This window comes from Pan paniscus, chromosome 22 (genome assembly GCF_029289425.2).
Source record: "Pan paniscus chromosome 22, NHGRI_mPanPan1-v2.0_pri, whole genome shotgun sequence".
In the NCBI taxonomy this organism is placed as follows: Eukaryota; Metazoa; Chordata; class Mammalia; order Primates; family Hominidae; genus Pan; species Pan paniscus.
The window spans coordinates 40,423,478-40,441,268 of NC_073271.2; the positions used below are offsets into that span (position 1 = coordinate 40,423,478).

General features: G+C 52.8%; 1 protein-coding gene and 1 long non-coding RNA gene across 4 annotated transcripts in view; one reads left to right on the forward strand and one right to left on the reverse strand.

Annotated features, from left to right (window-relative positions):
• The window catches only part of TRPM2 (transient receptor potential cation channel subfamily M member 2), a 133,099-nt gene that overhangs the window by 66,309 nt on the left and 48,999 nt on the right, over window positions 1–17,791 (forward strand). For all 3 annotated transcript variants that reach the window (XM_063601262.1, XM_034948164.3, XM_024927014.4), the window contains 5 exons: window positions 3,531–3,714; window positions 6,984–7,165; window positions 7,480–7,612; window positions 15,768–15,855; window positions 16,975–17,062. In XM_063601262.1, coding sequence (XP_063457332.1) covers window positions 3,531–3,714; window positions 6,984–7,165; window positions 7,480–7,612; window positions 15,768–15,855; window positions 16,975–17,062 — 675 coding nt within the window. The remainder of the gene's footprint in view (window positions 1–3,530; window positions 3,715–6,983; window positions 7,166–7,479; window positions 7,613–15,767; window positions 15,856–16,974; window positions 17,063–17,791) is intronic.
• Window positions 4,230–17,785, reverse strand: LOC130541124 (uncharacterized). Its single transcript, XR_008955168.2, has 3 exons — window positions 17,273–17,785; window positions 15,499–15,604; window positions 4,230–4,584 (listed from the first exon to the last, which is right to left on the reverse strand). It is a non-coding gene; the product is annotated as an uncharacterized LOC130541124 (long non-coding RNA).

Consider the following 17,791-nt stretch of genomic DNA (forward strand, 5'->3'; position numbering starts at 1 on the left):
AAGTTTTGACCATACTGTCTTGGTGTAGCCTTGTAGTAAGTTTTGACTGCACTGTCTTGGTTGGCATATCCTTGTAGTAAGTTTTGACCGCACTGTCTTGGTGAGCGTAGCCTTGTAGTAAGTTTTGACCGCACTGTCTTGGCGTAGCCTTGTAGTAAGTTTTGACCACACTGTCTTGGTGAACGTAGCCTTGTAGTAAGTTTTGACCGCACTGTCTTGGCGTAGCCTTGTAGTAAGTTTTGACCACGCTGTCTTGTTGAGCGTAGCCTTGTAGTAAGTTTTGACCACACTGTCTTGGTTGGCGTAGCCTTGTAGTAAGTTTTGACCTCACTGTCTTGGTGAGTGTAGCCTTATAGTAAGTTTTGACCACACTGTCTTGTTGAGCGTAGCCTTGTAGTAAGTTTTGACCACACTGTCTTGGTTGGCGTAGCCTTGTAGTAAGTTTTGACCGTGCTGTCTTGGTGAGTGTAGCCTTATAGTAAGTTTTGACCACACTGTCTTGTTGAGCGTAGCCTTGTAGTAAGTTTTGACCACGCTGTCTTGGTTGGCGTAGCCTTGTAGTAAGATTTGACTTCACTGTCTTGGTTGGCGTAGCCTTGTAGTAAGTTTTGACCTCACTGTCTTGGTGAGTGTAGCCTTATAGTAAGTTTTGACCACACTGTCTTGTTGAGCGTAGCCTTGTAGTAAGTTTTGACCACACTGTCTTGGTTGGCGTAGCCTTGTAGTAAGTTTTGAAATTCGGAAGTGTGAGTCCTAATTTGTTCTTTTCCAGGATTGCTTTGGCCTCTGGGTCCCTTGGCTTCACAAGAATTTTTGGATCAGCTCATCAATTTCTCCAAAAAGGGCATCTGTGATTTTGATTGTGAACCTGGGATGTCTTTTTGCTTATTTAATTCTTTAATTTCTCTCAATAATGTTTTATAGTTTCCAGTAATAAGTCTTAATGCTTCTTCTGTTAAATTTATTCCTAAATATTTTATTATTGTCCAAGCTATTATAAATAGAATTGTCCTATTGATTTCATTTCAAATTGTTAATGACTGGTATATAGACATACATTGTCTTTTGTAGATTGATCTTGAACTCTGAAACCTTGCTAAACTTCTTTATTACTTTTAATAGTTTTTTAGTGGATTTGTCATATACGAGACCATGTCATCTGCAAAAAGAGAGTTTTACTTGTTCCTTTCCAAACTGGTTGCCTTTTATTTCTTCTTCTTGCCTAAGTGCCCTGGCTAGAACCTCCAGTACAATGTTGAACAGAAGGGACAATGGGGGACATCCTTGCTTTGCTCCTGATCCTAAGACGAGTCCACTGATCTCAGGGAACAAGTCTTTCACCATTAAGTGTGATGTTAGCTGTGGGGCTTTTGTAAATGTCCTTTATCAGGTTGAAGAAGTTCCCTTCTATTCCTAGTTTCTTGAGTGTTTTTATTGTGAAGGAGTGGTAGACTTTGTCAGCTGCTTCTCCTGCACTTATTCAAATGTTCAGATGGTCTTTGATCCTTTTACTATTAATATGGTGCATTCCATCAATTGACCTTCGAATGTTAAACCAACTGTATGTTCCTGGGACACGTCCCACTTGGTCTTGGTGAATAATCTCTTTTACATGGTGCTGGATTCACTTTGCTAGCTGTTTTTTGATGATTTTTGCACCTATATTCATGAAGGTTATTGGTCTGTGGTTTTCTTTTCTTGTAATATGTTTGCCTAGTTTTGGCATCAGGATAATACTGGCCTCATAAAATGGCTTAGGAAGTAGTTCCTCCTCTTATATTTTGGAAGAGTTTTTAAAAGAGTGGTTTTAATTCTTCCGTGAACATTTGGTAGAATTCACCAGTGAACTCCTCTGAGTGTGGACTTTTCTTTGTGTGATGTTTTTAACTTACTAATTCAATCTCTTTATGTGTTATAGGTCTATTTATATTTTCTATTTCTTCTCCAGTCACCTTTGGTAGTTTGTGTCTTTCTAGGAATTTGTCTATTCATCTAGATTATCTAATTTTTTTAGCATACAATTTTCTCTAGGATTTCCTTTGAGTTCTTTTTCTTTTTGTAAGATTAGTAGTAATATCCTCGCTTTCATTTCTGATTTTAGCAATTTGAGCCTTCTCTCTCTTTTTCCTTGATCAGTCTAGCTACAAGGTGGTAATTATTTTTGTTGCTCTTTTTCAAGAACTGAGTTTGGTTTGTTGACATTCATTGTTTTTGTTTTCTCGATCTCATTTATATTCTAATCTTCATTCTTTCCTTCCTTCTGCTTGCTTTTGGCTTGTCTCAGGGTAAGCATCCAGTCTTTCCCACTGGGTATGATGTTAGCTGCAGGGTTTTTGTAAATGTCCTTTCAATCAAAGAGGTTCTCTTTGATTCCTAACTTCTTGAGTGTTTTTATTGTGAAAGGGTGGTTTGCTCTTCTTTTTCTAGTTTACTACAGTGGGAAGTTACATTAATAATTTCAGCTCTTCTTTTTTAATATAGGAATTTATAGCCATCAGAGTGCATTTCTATCTTAGAAAATTAGTAACACATTCAAAATAGGTTTGATTACCCAATAATGCATTGCTCATTGTTGAACAATTTTAAAATTCAAGATAAGTATAAGGAAAGAATGTTATTCATAATTTCACCTCCCGGAGTTAACTACTGTTAACAACTTACTATGTTTCCTTAGAGATTTGTTTAAGATAGAAGCTGGTTCCATATTCAATAGCCCTTACTTTCTATGCACGCAGGACGCTATTTTTCTTCACAATCACCCGTTTCACTTGTCAATACATTGCCTCTGCAGCATCTTCCCTTTTCCACATCTCCACATCTCCCTTCTCTTTGGGATAGTTGTTATTTTTTTCCTTTTCAATTCTTTTTTTTTTTTTTTTTTTTTTTTTAATTTTTGAGACAGACATTTGCTTTTGTTGCCCAGGCTGGAGTGCAATGACGCAACCTTGGCTCACTGCAACCTCCACCTCCCTCCCGGATTCAAGTGATTTTCCTGCCTCAGCCTCCCGAGTAGCTGGGATTATAGGCGCCCGCCACCATGCCTGGCTAATTTTTGTATTTTTAGTAGAGACAAGGTTTCACCATGTTGACCAGGCTGGTCTCAAACTCCTGACCTCAGGTGATCCACCCGCCTTGGCCTCCCAAAGTGCTGGGATTACAGGCATGAGCCACTGCTCCTGGCCTTTCCTTTTAAATTATTTCCACCAAATTGAACTCCCCACGCTTGGGACCTGGTGCTGGCCCTGGCTGGGACCCTGGCAGTGCCCTGGTGGGTGGCACACCCTGGGCGGAGGCACGGGCCAGCCTGGGTGCAGCTCTGCCCCCGGGGCCTCCTACCTGCATCTGGCTGGAGACAGATGCCTCTTTCTGGACTTCTGGCCCAGAGGTGACAGCTGAGGTCACCCAGATGAGCAGCATCAGGCCTGCGGGGGACCTGGCAGTGACTGGAGGCCTCGAGGGCCCGCTCCTGCCAAGCTCCTCTTGACTCTGTGTTGTTTTCTTGGCTCACCCACCCCCATTCCCAACGCCAGGTGTGAACTTCAACCCGGAGCACTGCAGCCCCAACGGCACCGACCCCTACAAGCCCAAGTGCCCCGAGAGCGACGTGACGCAGCAGAGGCCGGCCTTCCCCGAGTGGCTGACGGTCCTACTACTCTGCCTCTACCTGCTCTTCACCAACATCCTGCTGCTCAACCTCCTCATCGCCATGTTCAAGTGAGCGCCTGGGTGGGGCTGGCGTGCAGGTGGGTGGGTGGGCGGCGTTCCTGGGCCGCAGTGGCCACGCTGTCTCCAGGGTCTTGTGGACAGTGTGGATGATGGGCTGGTGCACAGAGGCGCGTCACTCATATCCTGGTGGAGTGTGCACAGCCACTCTCTGTGGTCACTGCTGTGTCTCTTGAGCTGGCGTGAGTCTGTCTCTTGAGCTGGCGTGGGTCTGTCCTTGTGGCTGCTGGGGACCCGCGGTGCTGTGGATCCACATGGGCCCTGCTCACGGTGCTGCTGCGGAGGCAGCCTCCTCCCGCAGGGCAGGGATGTTGGTGTCAGCCTCGTTCCTTCTGCGCAGGAGCAGCATTATTCATGAGCTCACTGCTCTACCCGGGGAGCGTGCTGGGGCCGCTGCTGCTCAGGGCTGTCCCCTTGTCACCCCAAGGGCTCCGCCTGTGTCTCCCTGTTACTGAGCAAAAGGGCTTACTGCCCGATGTGCAGGAGGCCAATACTATGACACCAGGTTTTTGAGAAAAGAAAAGCTTTTATTCTAGGCCAACCCACAAGGAGACAGGGGTGCGGTTCACGTCTGTCTCCCCGCGCTGGCTTTAATGCAGTGTTTCTATTAGGGAAGGTTCGGGGGTGGGTTCTTGGATGAGTAAGTGGCTGGTGGAAGAAAAGGGGGTTCTGGAAAGTTATGTCTCCTCATGGGTCTCGTGTGCACATTTGGGCGGAGTTACTGGGACCCCGGGGTGGAAACTCGGGCTGTGCAGACTCCAGCTGGCCACAGTGGTTCCAGCTGTGACCTCAGCCAGTTCCGAAAGCTCCTGCGAGCGAGTCTCAGCATCCCAGCAGGTGGCTTCTTTTCCCGTCTGCCATCTGTAAGTGTGAGCATTTTGGTTAGTTGCTGGGTTCTTTAGCTCTTTGGGGCCGGTTCCCCAGCCCTAGACGTGTTCCTGCTGCCCCCACCGTGTGCCTCAGACGGCGCTGGCTCTGCGGTGCCTTCACCGGAGCTCCGATCCATCTGTGGACGGCTCTGTGTCTGCCCTCCCGCGCCATTGGGGTCTTCCTCATCTGCACGTCTTCACGTGCTTTGCTGGTTTTGTGGATTTGCACACACTTGTCCACCTCCTCTGGGCCTGGTGTTTGTGGCATCTGTGGCAGTTTGAATAACAGCCCCAGGGAGGTCCACACTCGAACCCTGTGGCTATGGGGCCCTATGTGGCAAAAGGGACTGGGAGGGTGGGGTTAAGTGGAGGATCCTGAGGTGGGAAATTATCTGGGGTTATCTGCATGGGCCCGACATCATCACGAGGGGCCGTGGAAGAGGGAGGCAGAGAAGGAATGTGACGGTGGCAGTGAGCGTCGGCGGGAGGGGAGAGCCTCAGCCCAGGAATGCAGGCAGCCTCTGGAAGGCAGGAAAGGCAAGGCATGGAGGCTCCCGACCTACGGGAGGAGCACAGCCCTGCCGAACCTTGGTTTTGGCCCAGTGAGACTCCTGACCTCCAGGACTGAGAGAAGAGTCTGATTGCTTTAAGCTGCCAAGGCCGTGGCGGTTCACTACAGCAGCATCAGGAGACCCATGCAGTAGCTGTTTCTTCTCTTTGAAAATGTCTAGGATTTTCTTTAAATCCTAGTGTCTTGAAGTCTTATCATAGAACTTTTGGAATGTTATTTGCTATTGTTGCTTTTGAAACAAGGAGTACAAAATAGGTGGCTGTCCATCCGGCCCCTGGTGGATGTGGTCCTCTGGGGTCGTATCTCTGATCAGCCGCAGCAGCTGTGGGCCCCAGGCTTTGGGGGTTCTGTTTTGCTCTTGCAGCTTTTAAACTTAGAACAAATTAAATGCTGAGGACCTCACACCAGAGGCAGCATAAAAAAGAACTCCAGGGAACCAGGAGGCCACGCAGAATGAAAACACAGGTGTTTGGGGTCCTAGTGGGCCCCAGGGTTGGCTCTGGGGGTTCTGTGGCCAATTCCTAGCCCTGACAGTGGAGCTGAGGAGCCTAGCACGGCTGCGGAGCTGTCATGGTCCACAGAAAGCCCAGTCTCCCCATGTTGCCCCCATAATTCAGAAAGCCTCCCAGGCCCTCAGAGCCCTTCCCAGCATCTGCAGACAGACCCTGTGCTACCCGGGACTCTGAAAATCCTTGTGTTCCTGGTTTTGTTAGGAACCAACCGTTTCTCTTCTTGTTTCATTGGCTAAGTTCCTGAGGTTGCCACCTTTCAGAACGTGGGTTCTGAACATTGAGAGAACCCGAGCATGGGCCAGGACTGTCATCTCGAGGCCAAGGGGCTGGTGGCAGGACACTGTCCCTGCAGCAAGTATGGCACCCACACTTCCGGCTCCCACTGCGGAGGGCTCTGTGCCTGTCACCCTGAGACACACCAAGGAGGCCCCTGCAGCCCTGCCCCTTCCACATGCACCCCTGGAGGGTCTGGCTCTTGTGCTCGTCAGAATCCACAGATCAGGTCCTAGAGTTCAGTGCCAGACAGTGTCTGTCTCCTGATAAACACCCACTTTGTGTTATTAGCCAGTGAGGCTTATAAAATTGAAAGTCTGTGTGCTTCTCCTTTTTTCTTGCTTTGGTTCCCAGGAAGCCTGGAATTGTGAGGTCTGTGGGCTGAGTTCTGTGCCTGGAGCTGGCCTCCTGTGTGGCGTGGCTCTGCTCTCTGTGGCATCACAGTGGGCACATGGGTGTGGCTCTGCTCTCTGTGGCATCACAGTGGGCACGTGGGCGTGGCTCTGCTCTCTGTGGCATCACAGTGGGCACGTGGGCGTGGCTCTGCTCTCTGTGGCATCACAGTGGGCACGTGGGCGTGGCTCTGCTCTGTGGCATCACAGTGGGCACGTGGGCGTGGCTCTGCTCTCTGTGGCATCACAGTGGGCACGTGGGCGTGGCTCTGCTCTCTGGCATCACAGTGGGCATGTGGGCGTGGCTCTGCTCTCTGGCATCACAGTGGGCACGTGGGCATGGCTCTGCTCTCTGTGGCATCACAGTGGGCACGTGGGCGTGGCTCTGCTCTCTGTGGCATCACAGTGGGCACGTGGGCATGGCTCTGCTCTCTGTGGCATCACAGTGGGCACGTGGGCGTGGCTCTGCTCTCTGTGGCATCACAGTGGGCACATGGGCAGGCTTTGCTCTCTGTGACATCACAGTGGGCACATGGGCATGGCTGTGCTCTCTGTGGCATCACAGTGGGCACGCAGGCGGTGAGAGGGGTCTGTTCTGGGTAAACACCCTGACCTCGAGGTGTCGCTTTCTCCTCCCTGACAGCTACACCTTCCAGCAGGTGCAGGAGCACACGGACCAGATCTGGAAGTTCCAGCGCCACGACCTGATCGAGGAGTACCACGGCCGCCCCGCCGCGCCACCCCCCTTCATCCTCCTCAGCCACCTGCAGCTCTTCATCAAGAGGGTGGTCCTGAAGACTCCGGCCAAGAGGCACAAGCAGCTCAGTATGCCAGCCCCAGTGCCTCTCCTGAATGTCCTGGCCACCTGGGTGCAGAGGGGGTGGAGACGGCATGGCAGCTCTGCCCAGAACCCTGGACGCTCGGCAGGCGTGCAGGTCACTCAGGCCGCTGGCCTTCTGCTGGCCTTGAGCAAGTGGTGGGGGCTGAGCTCAGAGGCCCCCTTGGGGGCAGGTGTGCGATGGGCTCTTCCTGCCACTCAGGACTGGCCCCCTCCCACGGGGCCTCCCCGGTGGGTCAGGGCTTCAGGGCCCACCTCCTGAGGATTCCAGGTCCCCTGGTCTGTCCTCCCACCCTGACAGAGAACAAGCTGGAGAAGAACGAGGAGGCGGCCCTGCTATCCTGGGAGATCTACCTGAAGGAGAACTACCTCCAGAACCGGCAGTTCCAGCAAAAGCAGCAGCCCGAGCAGAAGATCGAGGACATCAGCAATAAGTATGGGGGCTCCGGTGGGCCTGGGGGCGGGAAGCCTCTGGGGGACCTCCTGCAGGTCCACAGGCACCATGAGTACATGTCCCACCTGGGGAGGCCCAGCAATGCCTCACCGGCGAGGGAGCGCTGTATCCCGTGGCCCCTGCAATGCTGCAGGCATCTGGGCCTGTGCCCACAGCTGACCCAGGACCCTCTGGGGTCCTTAGGAAGGCTGGGCCCCACAGGGCGCAGGGTCAGAGGCTGGGAGGAAAGCCTTGGCGGCTGGGGGAGGGGCAGGTTGGCCCGCAGGATCCGGCTTGGAGGCCTGGGGGGATGTGCACACGGGGTCCAGGCTGGTTTGGGGGTGGTTTGCTCTGTGAGCTTGTTGGTGCACAGCCTTATTATAGCTTCTGCAGGGCCTCGGCAGCCCAGCCCTTGGGGTCAGCCATGCTCAGCACCGTCCTCCCTCTCAGCTCCTCCCATCTTGCTTCTTTCCAAGGTGCGAGGTCAGTGTTGGGGGAACATCTGCTCCTTTCTCTCCGCTGCCAGGCCTTCCGCCCTGCTAGGTGTCAGCAGGGCCTAATGGCCCAGCAGCGGGCACCAGGAAGGGCTGCCCCCACTGTCCTGCTCTCAGTGTGCATCTCACCATGGCATGAGAGGAGGAGGGGGAAATGGACATGGTGCCACCTAGTTATGGCCGTGTGGAGGCTCCTGCAGCCACAAACAGGAGCATCCTGGAGCTGGCAAGGGATGGCCAAGACCAGGCCAAGTGCCCTCCCCCTTAGAGACATGTATGTACTCCTGCCTTTCCATACCTCTCCCTCACCTTGTCTGTAAGATGGAGACACAATAGTCTCTGTCTCTTGGAGTTGTTTCCAGAATACAGTGGGGTCCTGACTGTAAAGAATTGAGCACATATGCTGGAACTATAACCAGGGATCTGCTAACGTGGCTGGTGCTTTTATCATCACTCTTACTTATGAGTAGTGGGGGCGGTGGTGGTGATGGTGATGATGGTGGCTGCGATGGTGATGGTGGTGGTGGTGGGGTGCTGGTGATGGTGGTGGATAGTGGTGATGGTGGTAGTGGTGATCGTGATGATGGTGATGGTAGTGGTTGTGCTGATGATGGTGGTGATGGTGGTGGTGAGGTTGATGATGGTTACGGTGGTGGTAGTGGTGGTGATGGTGGTAGTGGTGAGGATGATGGTGGTGATGGTAGTGGTAGTGATGGTGATGGTGGTGATGGTAGTGGTGAGGGTGGTGATGGTGGTGGTAGTGATGGTGATGGTGGTAGGGATGATGCTGGTGATAGTGGTTGTATTAGTCTGTTTTCATGCTGCTGATAAAGACATACCTGAGACTGGGAAGAAAAAGAGGTTTAATGGATTCAGTGCCACGTGGCTGGGGAGGCCTCACAATCATGGTGGAAGGCAAGGAGGAACAAGTCATGTCTTACATGGATAGTGGCAGGCAAAGAGAGAGAACTTGTGCAGGGGACCTCCTCTTTATAAAACCACTAGATCTCATGAGACTTATTCACTATATGAGAACAGCATGAGAAAGACCTGCCCCCATGATTCAATTACCTCCTAATGGGTCCTTGCCACAACATGTGGGAATTGTGGGAGATACAAGTCAAGATGAGATTTGGGTGGGGACACAGCCAAACCATATCATTCTGTTCCTGCCCCCTCCCAAATCTCATGTCCTCACATTTCAAAACTAATCATACCTTCCCAACAGTCCCCCAAAGTCTTAACTCATTTCAACATTAACCTAAAAGTCCACAGTCCAAAGTCTCATCTGAGACAAGGCAAGTCCCTTCCACCCATGAGCTGTAAAATCAAAAGCAAGCTAGTTACTTCCTAGATACAATGGCAGTACAGGTATTGAGTAAATACATCCATTCCAAGTGGGAGAAATTAGCCAAAACAAAGGGGCTACATGGCCCATGCGAGTCCAAAATCCAGTAGGGCAGTCAGATCTTACAGCTCTACAATGATCTCTTTTGACTCTATGTCTCACATTGAAGTCACACTGATACAAGAGGTAGTCTCCCATCTTGAGCAGTTCCACCTTTGTGGCTTTGCAGGGTACAGTCTCCCTCCAAGCTGCTTTCATGGGCTGGCATTGAGTGCCTGCAGCTTTTCCAGGTGCACAGTGCGAGCTGTCAATGGAGCTACCATTCTGGGGTCTGAAGAACAGTGGCCCTCTTCTCACAGCTCCACTAGGCAGTGCCCCAGTAGGGACTCTGTGTGGGGACTCTGACCCCTCGTTTGCCTTCTGCACTGCCTTAGCAGAGGTTCTCCATGAGGGCCCCATCCCTGCAGTAAACTTCTGCCTGCACACCCAGGCATTTCCATACATCCTCTGAAATCTAGGTGGAGGTTCCCAAACCTCGATTCTTGACTTCTATGCACCTGCAGGCTCAATACCACACGGAAGTTGCCAACGCTTGGGGTTTGCACCCTCTGAAGCAACAGCCCAAGCTGTACCTTGGCCCCCTTTAGTCACAGCTGGAGTGGCTGGGATGCAGGGCACCAAGTCCCTAAACTGCACACAGCATGGGGACCCTGGGGCCCGGCCCATGGGTCTTCTCTAGGCCTCTGGGCCTGTGATGGGAGGGGCTGCTGTGAAGACCTCTGACATGCCCTGGAGACATTTTCCCCATTGTCTTGGGGATTAACATTTGGCTTCTTATTATTTATGCAAATTTCTGCAGCTGGCTTGAATTTCTCCTCAGAAGATGGGATTTTCTTTTCTGTTCCATTGTCAGGCTGCAAATTTTACAAACTTTTATGTTCTGCTTCCCTTTTAAAACTGAATGCCTTTAACAGCATCCAAGTCACCTCTTGAATAATTTGCTGCTTAGAAATTTCTTCTGCCAGATCCCCTAAATCATCTCTCTCTTTCAAGTTCAAAGTTCCACAAATCTCTAAGGTGGAGGCAAAATGCCACCAGTCTCTTTGCTAAAACATAACAAGAGTCACCTTTAATCCAGTTCCCAAGAAGTTCCTCATCTCCATCTGAGACCACCTCAGCCTGAACCTTATTGTTCATGTCACTATCAGCTTTTTTGTCAAAGCCATTCAACAAATCTCTAGGAAGTTCCAAACTTTCCCACATTTTCCTGTCTTCTTCTGAGCCCTCCAAACTGTTCCAACTTCTGCCTATTACCTAGTTCCAAAGTTGCTTCCACATTTTCAGGTATCTTTTCAGTAGTACCCCACTCTACTGGTACCAATTTACTGTATTAGTCCATTTTCACATGCTGATAAAAACATACCTGAGACTGGGAAGAAAAAGAGGTTTAATGGACTCACAGTTCCACATGACTGGGGAGGCCTCACAATCACGGCAGAGGGCAAGGAGGAGCAAGTCACATCTTACATGGATGGCGGCAGGCAAAGAGGGAGAACTTGTGAAGGAGAACTCCTTTTTATAAAACCATCAGATCTCATGAGACTTATTCACTACCACGAAAACAGCACAAGAAAGACCTGCCCCCAAGATTCAATTACCTCCCACTGGGCCCCTCCTATGACACGTGGGAATTGTGAGAGTTACAATTCAAGGTGAGATTTGGGTGGGGACACAGCCAAATTTTGTGTCCCCACCCATGTGATGGTGAGGATGGTGATGGTGATGGTGATGGTGATGGTGATGGTGGTAATAGTAGTGGTGGTGATGGTGATGATGGTGGTGATGGTGATGATGGTGATGATGGTGATGGTAGTGGTTGTGCTGGTAATTGTGGTGGTGATGGTGGTGGTGATGGTGATGATGATGGTGATGGTAGTGGTGGTGGTGGTGATGGTGTTGGTGATGGTGATGATGGTGATGGTAGTGGTAGTGGTGGTGATGGTGGTGGTGACAATGGTGTTTGTGATGGTCGTGATGGTAATGGTGATGATGGTGATGATGGTGGTGGTAGTGATAGTCATGGTGGTGGGTGATGGTGATGGTAGTGGTCATGATGGTGGTGATGGTGGTGGTGGTGATGATGGTGATGATAGTGGTTGTGCTGGTAATGGTGGTGGTGGTGATGGTAGTGGTGGTAGTGGTGATGTTGGTGATGATGGTGATGTGGTGGTGATTGTGATGGTGGTGCTGGTGGTGATGGTAGTGATGGTGATGATGATGGTGATTCTGATGGCTGTAATGGAAGTGGTGGTGATGGTGGTGGTGATGGTAGTGGTGGTGATGTTGATGGTGATGATGGCAGTGGTGGTGGTGGTGATGGTAGTGGTGGTGATGTTGATGGTGATGATGGCAGTGGTGGTGATGGTAGTGGTGGTGATGTTGATGGTGATGATGGCAGTGGTGGTGGTGGTGATGGTGGTGGTGATGGTGCTTCTCATGGTGGTAATGGTGGTAGCGGTGATGGTGGTGGTGATGATGGTGATGGTAGTGGTCATGATGGTGGTGATGGTGGTGGTGGTGATGATGGTGATGATAGTGGTTGTGCTGGTAATGGTGGTGGTGATGGTAGTGGTGGTAGTGGTGATGTTGGTGATGTGGTGGTGATTGTGATGGTGGTGCTGGTGGTGATGGTAGTGATGGTGATGATGATGGTGATTCTGATGGCTGTAATGGAAGTGGTGGTGATGGTGGTGGTGATGGTAGTGGTGGTGATGTTGATGGTGATGATGGCAGTGGTGGTGGTGGTGATGGTAGTGGTGATGTTGATGGTGATGTTGGCAGTGGTGGTGGTGGTGATGGTGCTTCTGATGGTGGTAATGGTGGTAGCGGTGATGGTGGTGGTGGTGGATGGTAATGGAGATGGTGACAGTGGTGGTAGTGATGGTAGTGGTGGTGCTGGTGCTGGTGGTGATGGTGGATGTGGTGGTGGTGATGATAGTGATGATGGTGATTATGATGGCAATAGTAATGACGATGGTGACAATGTGAGGACCTTAATGAACTAGCTGATGTCAAAGCCCCTTCTAGCTCCCATTCTGAGTGAACTAGATACACGTGTCCTGTTTGCTTGAGTCTCGGCATGATGACTTCCAGTTGAGCCCTTGGCATGCTCTTTGCCTAGAACAGTCTTCTCCCAGAGAGAGTCAGGACTTGCTGTCTCTCTCTATTCAAGCCTCACTTCATTGGAGGGCCTTTCCTGCCCTCCACCCACCCTGTCCCCATCCCCTGTCGTTCTGGAATCTGGATGTTGGTTGGTAGGCTGGTGGGTTTGTGGGTTGTGTCATGTCTAACTGCCAGGCTCCATGTGAGAGTAGGGACAGAGTCCCACATATTCCCCATAGTATCCTGGGATGTAGAGCAGGCCCAGTGCCTAGAAGACTCTGAGGAAATCCTATGCAATTCTGGAACTGCTGTTAGTTCCTGGCCTGGCAGGGTTGCAGGAGGCTGGGGTCGCTGGTCTCCAGGCCTGCTCAGCCCTGACATTTGGCTCTGATGGTCCACTTACAGAGGAGGGGCCTGGGGCCATGCAGTGCCCTGAAAACCTTCTCTTACTTGCTGTCGCCAAGTACAGCTTTGATGGATGGCCTCGTCTGGGACTTTGAGCAGTGGCCATGCCCAGGGCCCAGATACTGGGGGAAGGTGCTTGGGAGAGTTTCTGAAAGGCGGCCTCCGCATGTCAGGATGAAGCTGGAAGGCCACAGCTCTGCTGATGACCAACATAGTCAGGGCTGGAATATCATGGCTGGCATGTGTTAAGGGCTCATTGAGGACCACACCCTTCACCTGCATCATCTCGCTCAACCCTTTTGCAGAGGGAGGTATTTTTCCTTCCACTTTTACCCATGAGGAAGTGGAGGCCCAGGAAAGTGAGAGAGGTGACTCAGCTTCCACCACTGGCCAGCGGTGTGGCCTGGAATGCAGGCCCCAGCAACTTTGCAGCCTCCTGCCTTAAGGGAGTGGGCTGGACCCCAAATGAATCAGTCCCAGGCCGGGCGCGGTGGCTCACGCCTGTAATCCCAGCACTTTGGGAGGCCAAGGTGGGTGGATCACAAGGTTAGGAGATCAAGACTATCCTGGCTAACATGGTGAAACCTCATCTCTACTAAAAATACAAAAATTAGCCGGTTGTGGTGGCGTGCGCTTGTAATCCCAGCTACTTGGGAGGCTGAGGCAGGAGAATCGCTTGAACCCAGGAGGCGGAGGTTGCAGTGAGCTGGGATCGTGCTGCTGCACTCCAGCCTGGGCGACAGAGCAAGACTCCACCTAAAAAAAAAAAAAAAATTTAGTCCCAAATGCCTCTCAGCTCCTGCCCTATCCCAGACATCTTAAAGCTCAGAGCTGGTCTGCTGCCTATTTCCCAGCCTAGGTGCTCAGTGGAAGTTGGGCGCCTCCAGTTATTTTCTGAGGTTGAAAAAGCTTAACTAAAATATAAATTTGCAGGCCAGGCACAGTGGCTCACGCTTGTAATCCCAACATTTTGGGAGGCTGAGGTGGGAGGCTTGCTCGAGCCCAGGAGTTCAAGACCAACCTAGGCAACATAGTGAGACCCCCATCTCTACAAAAAATAAAAATAACAATTAGCCAGGCACGGTGGCTCATGCCTGTGATCCCAGCTACTAAGGAGGCCACAGCAGGAGGATTTCTTGAGGCCAAAAGTTTGAGACCAGCCTGGGCAACATAGTGAGACCCCATCTCTACAAAAAATAAAAAAACAACAACAAAAAAGGAAAGAGTAGCCAGGTGTGGTGGTGCACATGGGGTCAGAGTCCCAGCTGCTCAGGAGGCTGAGGCCAAGGGTTCGAGGCTGCAGTGCGCCATGATGGTGCCACTGTACTCCAGCCTGGGTGACAGGGTGAGACCCTGACTCTAATGCATATTTGTATGTGAGTAGAAGTTTTCCCAAGATGAGCCTGCAGAACGTGTTTCCGCTGGGCCGCTGGCTGGTGTACTCAGCTGTCACTCCCATTGGTCAGCAGCTCTGGCTCATCCGCAGAGGGGCCTGGGACAGAAGCTGATGTGCTTCAGTCGACCTGATCTTGCAGAACACGGGCTCCAGGGAAAGTGAGGAAAGAGCTCCTCAGCCCGTATCAAGGGCCCTAGCCTGGTCACCGTCCCCTCCTCCAGTGAAGAAGCCGGGCACCTGGGAGGCGCATGAGTGTGGGGTGCCATAACCTTGCAGCATTGAGGTGAGCTGAGTTCACCAAAGCTCCTCGCCCACAGGGCAGGGATGGAGCTTTGGGGGTCAAGGACAAGCTCTGTCTGCAAATCTAGACAGTTCCTGCATCTCACAGTAGTGGAATCACGCGGGTCCGAGAAGGCTCCAGTAACCACCCTCGCATGTTTGCAAGGCTGTCTGGGAAAACATGGCAGGTGCAGTTAGGCGGCTTTTGTGGGATTAAGCAAAATGAAATGTGGGTGAAAGGAGATGCCCAGGCCTGGAGCGAAATCACTTTCTTCCCTCTCCCTAGATAACTGTTTAAAGTGGGTCATATCCCCAGAAAGTTTCTGTGTTACTAAAATAGTTGCTCAGTGTATTATAAGAATATCACTTGCAGTGGGCGCTGTGGATGAAAGGAAGTGAGGGAGCCCAGGGGACAGCGGATGAGAGCTGGAGACTCGGGTTTGCCCACAGAGTTATTTTAACCATAAACACAGCAGGCGGAGGCTGGGCGAAGCAAAATAAGACAGAAACCAAATATTTCCAGAATAATAGCGCCACTCTACAACCCCACAAAATAAGACAGAAACCAAATACTCCCAGAAAAACAGCGCTGCTCCACAACCCCCACAAAATACGACAGACACCAAACATCCTTAGAACAGCAGCACTGCTCCACGACCCCCACAAAATAAGACAGAAACCAAATATTCCCCAAGCAACAGTGCCGCGCCACATCACCCCCAAAACAAAACCAACCTCTGCTGTGCCCAGAGGAAGTTTCATTGTTTGTGACCTGTCACCTGGCCCTCCCTCAGTTCACTCACCTGCCCCTCTCTCCTGGGACCGACAGGCTGCCAGAGCTTGCCGTGTGAGCCTCGGCTGTCCGTCTGCTGAGACATCTTCCCCTCTGGGGCCCTGGGCAGTTTGGTTCTATGGGAGAAATGCATGTTAGAAATAGTTTCATATTAAGAGGAAGCAAAGGCTGACACAGGGCCTTGGTGGCTGCATCTGGCAGGGCTGTCTGCAGAGCGGTGTGGCGTTCCCAGGGCCCCAAGGCGTGGTGTGCGTCCAGCTCAGCTGCTTCCTCTTTCAGGGTTGACGCCATGGTGGACCTGCTGGACCTGGACCCACTGAAGAGGTCGGGCTCCATGGAGCAGAGGTTGGCCTCCCTGGAGGAGCAGGTGGGTCCGAGGTCGGGGCCTCCGTCAGGAGGTGCCACTGCTGGGCCTGGTGGGCGGCTCTGCCATGTGGTGGCACCAAGAAGGAGGGCTCTGAGGAGTGATGGTGAGCAGGAGGCCGGAACGTTGGGGCAGCCATTCCCAGCTGGAAGAGGCACCCTGTGTGTCCTCCAGAAAACCCCGCCCAAGGGTTTCTGTGACTGAGTTCCTTCTGTGTGCACTGAGGCCTCCACGGCCGGGCTGTGCTCCTCGCTGCTCCCAGGAAACAGAGTGCTTCTCCCCTCCCTGCCTCCAGGGAGGCTGTGGGACTCTGTGCCTGAGCCCTGGAGAGGCCACAAGACCGAGGTGGGGAGGACTTAGAGACGGCCTCTCAGGGTCTGCTCGCACCACCCCATCAACGTCCACCAGCTGGGCCAGGCCGTGCTGTCCAACAACAGCACCTGCGGCCACGGCAGCCCCTGCGGGCAGCGCTGAGCCCTGTGGATGGCTCAGCCACCCTGTGCTGCTGCTCCTAGCCTTGCTCTGTGGGGCAGGGCTGGGACCTGTGCTGCTGGGGCATCCACCATCCACCAGTCCTGCCCGTTGCACCCAGGGGTCTGCCCAGGCCGCCCTCTACCCCGGTCTTGGCCATGCTGGGACCCCTGACAGGGTGCCCAGCACTGAGCCACACGAGTGAGACATGTCCCACTGTCCCCTGTGGGAGGCGCATCGGCCTCTGGGGAGGCTCCTCCTGGGAGGTGCAGGAACCCTGGAAGCCTCTGGCTTTGGCGGCCTGTGACCTCTCCCTGTGGTGCAGAATTGCCTGACTGTGGCTTCATGCTGGCTCCATCCTCTGGCTTGTCCAGTGCAGTGACAGTCCCACTGTTGTGTCTGTTGGGCAGGCTGCACCATCAGATGTGTGACTTGGCAGCCCCCCGGGGGAGCCGGGTGGGCCTGGGGCAGCATCCTGGCTGGCTTGGTGGCTGCCTGGGGAGGAGGTGGTGTCTCACTTTCAAAGGGCGCAGGGGCTGAGTGACAGGGGTGGGGCTCCTGGCTGGGGGAGTGAAGTCTCGGTGGGCAGTGGGGTGTGTACCATGCGTGTGGGTGGCAGGTGCTCACTGTGTCTCGGGCCATGCCTTCCAGGTGGCCCAGACAGCCCGAGCCCTGCACTGGATCGTGAGGACGCTGCGGGCCAGCGGCTTCAGCTCAGAGGCGGACGTCCCCACTCTGGGTGAGTGGGTGGCCAGGCCAGCAGCTGGTCTCCACCCGCCTGTTTCTTTTGGGTCTGGGGTCAGTTGGGAGGAGAGGCAGCTGGGGGTGGGGGGCTCTGTCCAGGAGGAAGGCACTGGCTGCAGCCTGTTCCAGGCAGGGCCAGCGCCCTCAGGAACTCAGCCCACCCACCGACGCTGGTGCCGAGGCCCCGCCCAATCCCTGACCTGACCTGGTTCCTGGACGTCCACGGGGAGGCCTGGCCTGCTGTGCCCTGAGCTCCCCACATACCGCACTGCAGAGTGGGGGTGCGAGGCGGGCGGCTGCAGACTGTGTCTGAACCTGGTCACGTGGGCTGAGTGACCAGAAGCAAAGTCTGTTTTCCTAAATTCGCAGCCGGCTATGAAATGCACATCAGTAGCCTTCCTCGGGCTGCTGAGTTTCGCCGGCCCTCAAGGAGCATATTTGCCCTCGTAACCGCACTGCGAGTTCAGCTTATTGCCGAGGGCCCTGACTGCCGCTGCACAAAGAGGCAGGTGCCGGCGGGGACGCTGCCTGAGCTCCCGTGGCTGTCCTCCTTGGGGGCCCTGCCCACTTCAGAGCTGGTGTTCGACCTGCATGGCCATTTGGGCTTGGGGAGGTGGAGGAGCCCAGATGTTTTGGCGGAAGGACCACAGAGGAAGTCCTTGTCCTGCGGGCGGGCACCTGAGCCCGGGCTCCGCCTTGCGTCACGGCTTCCTGACTGTCCCCA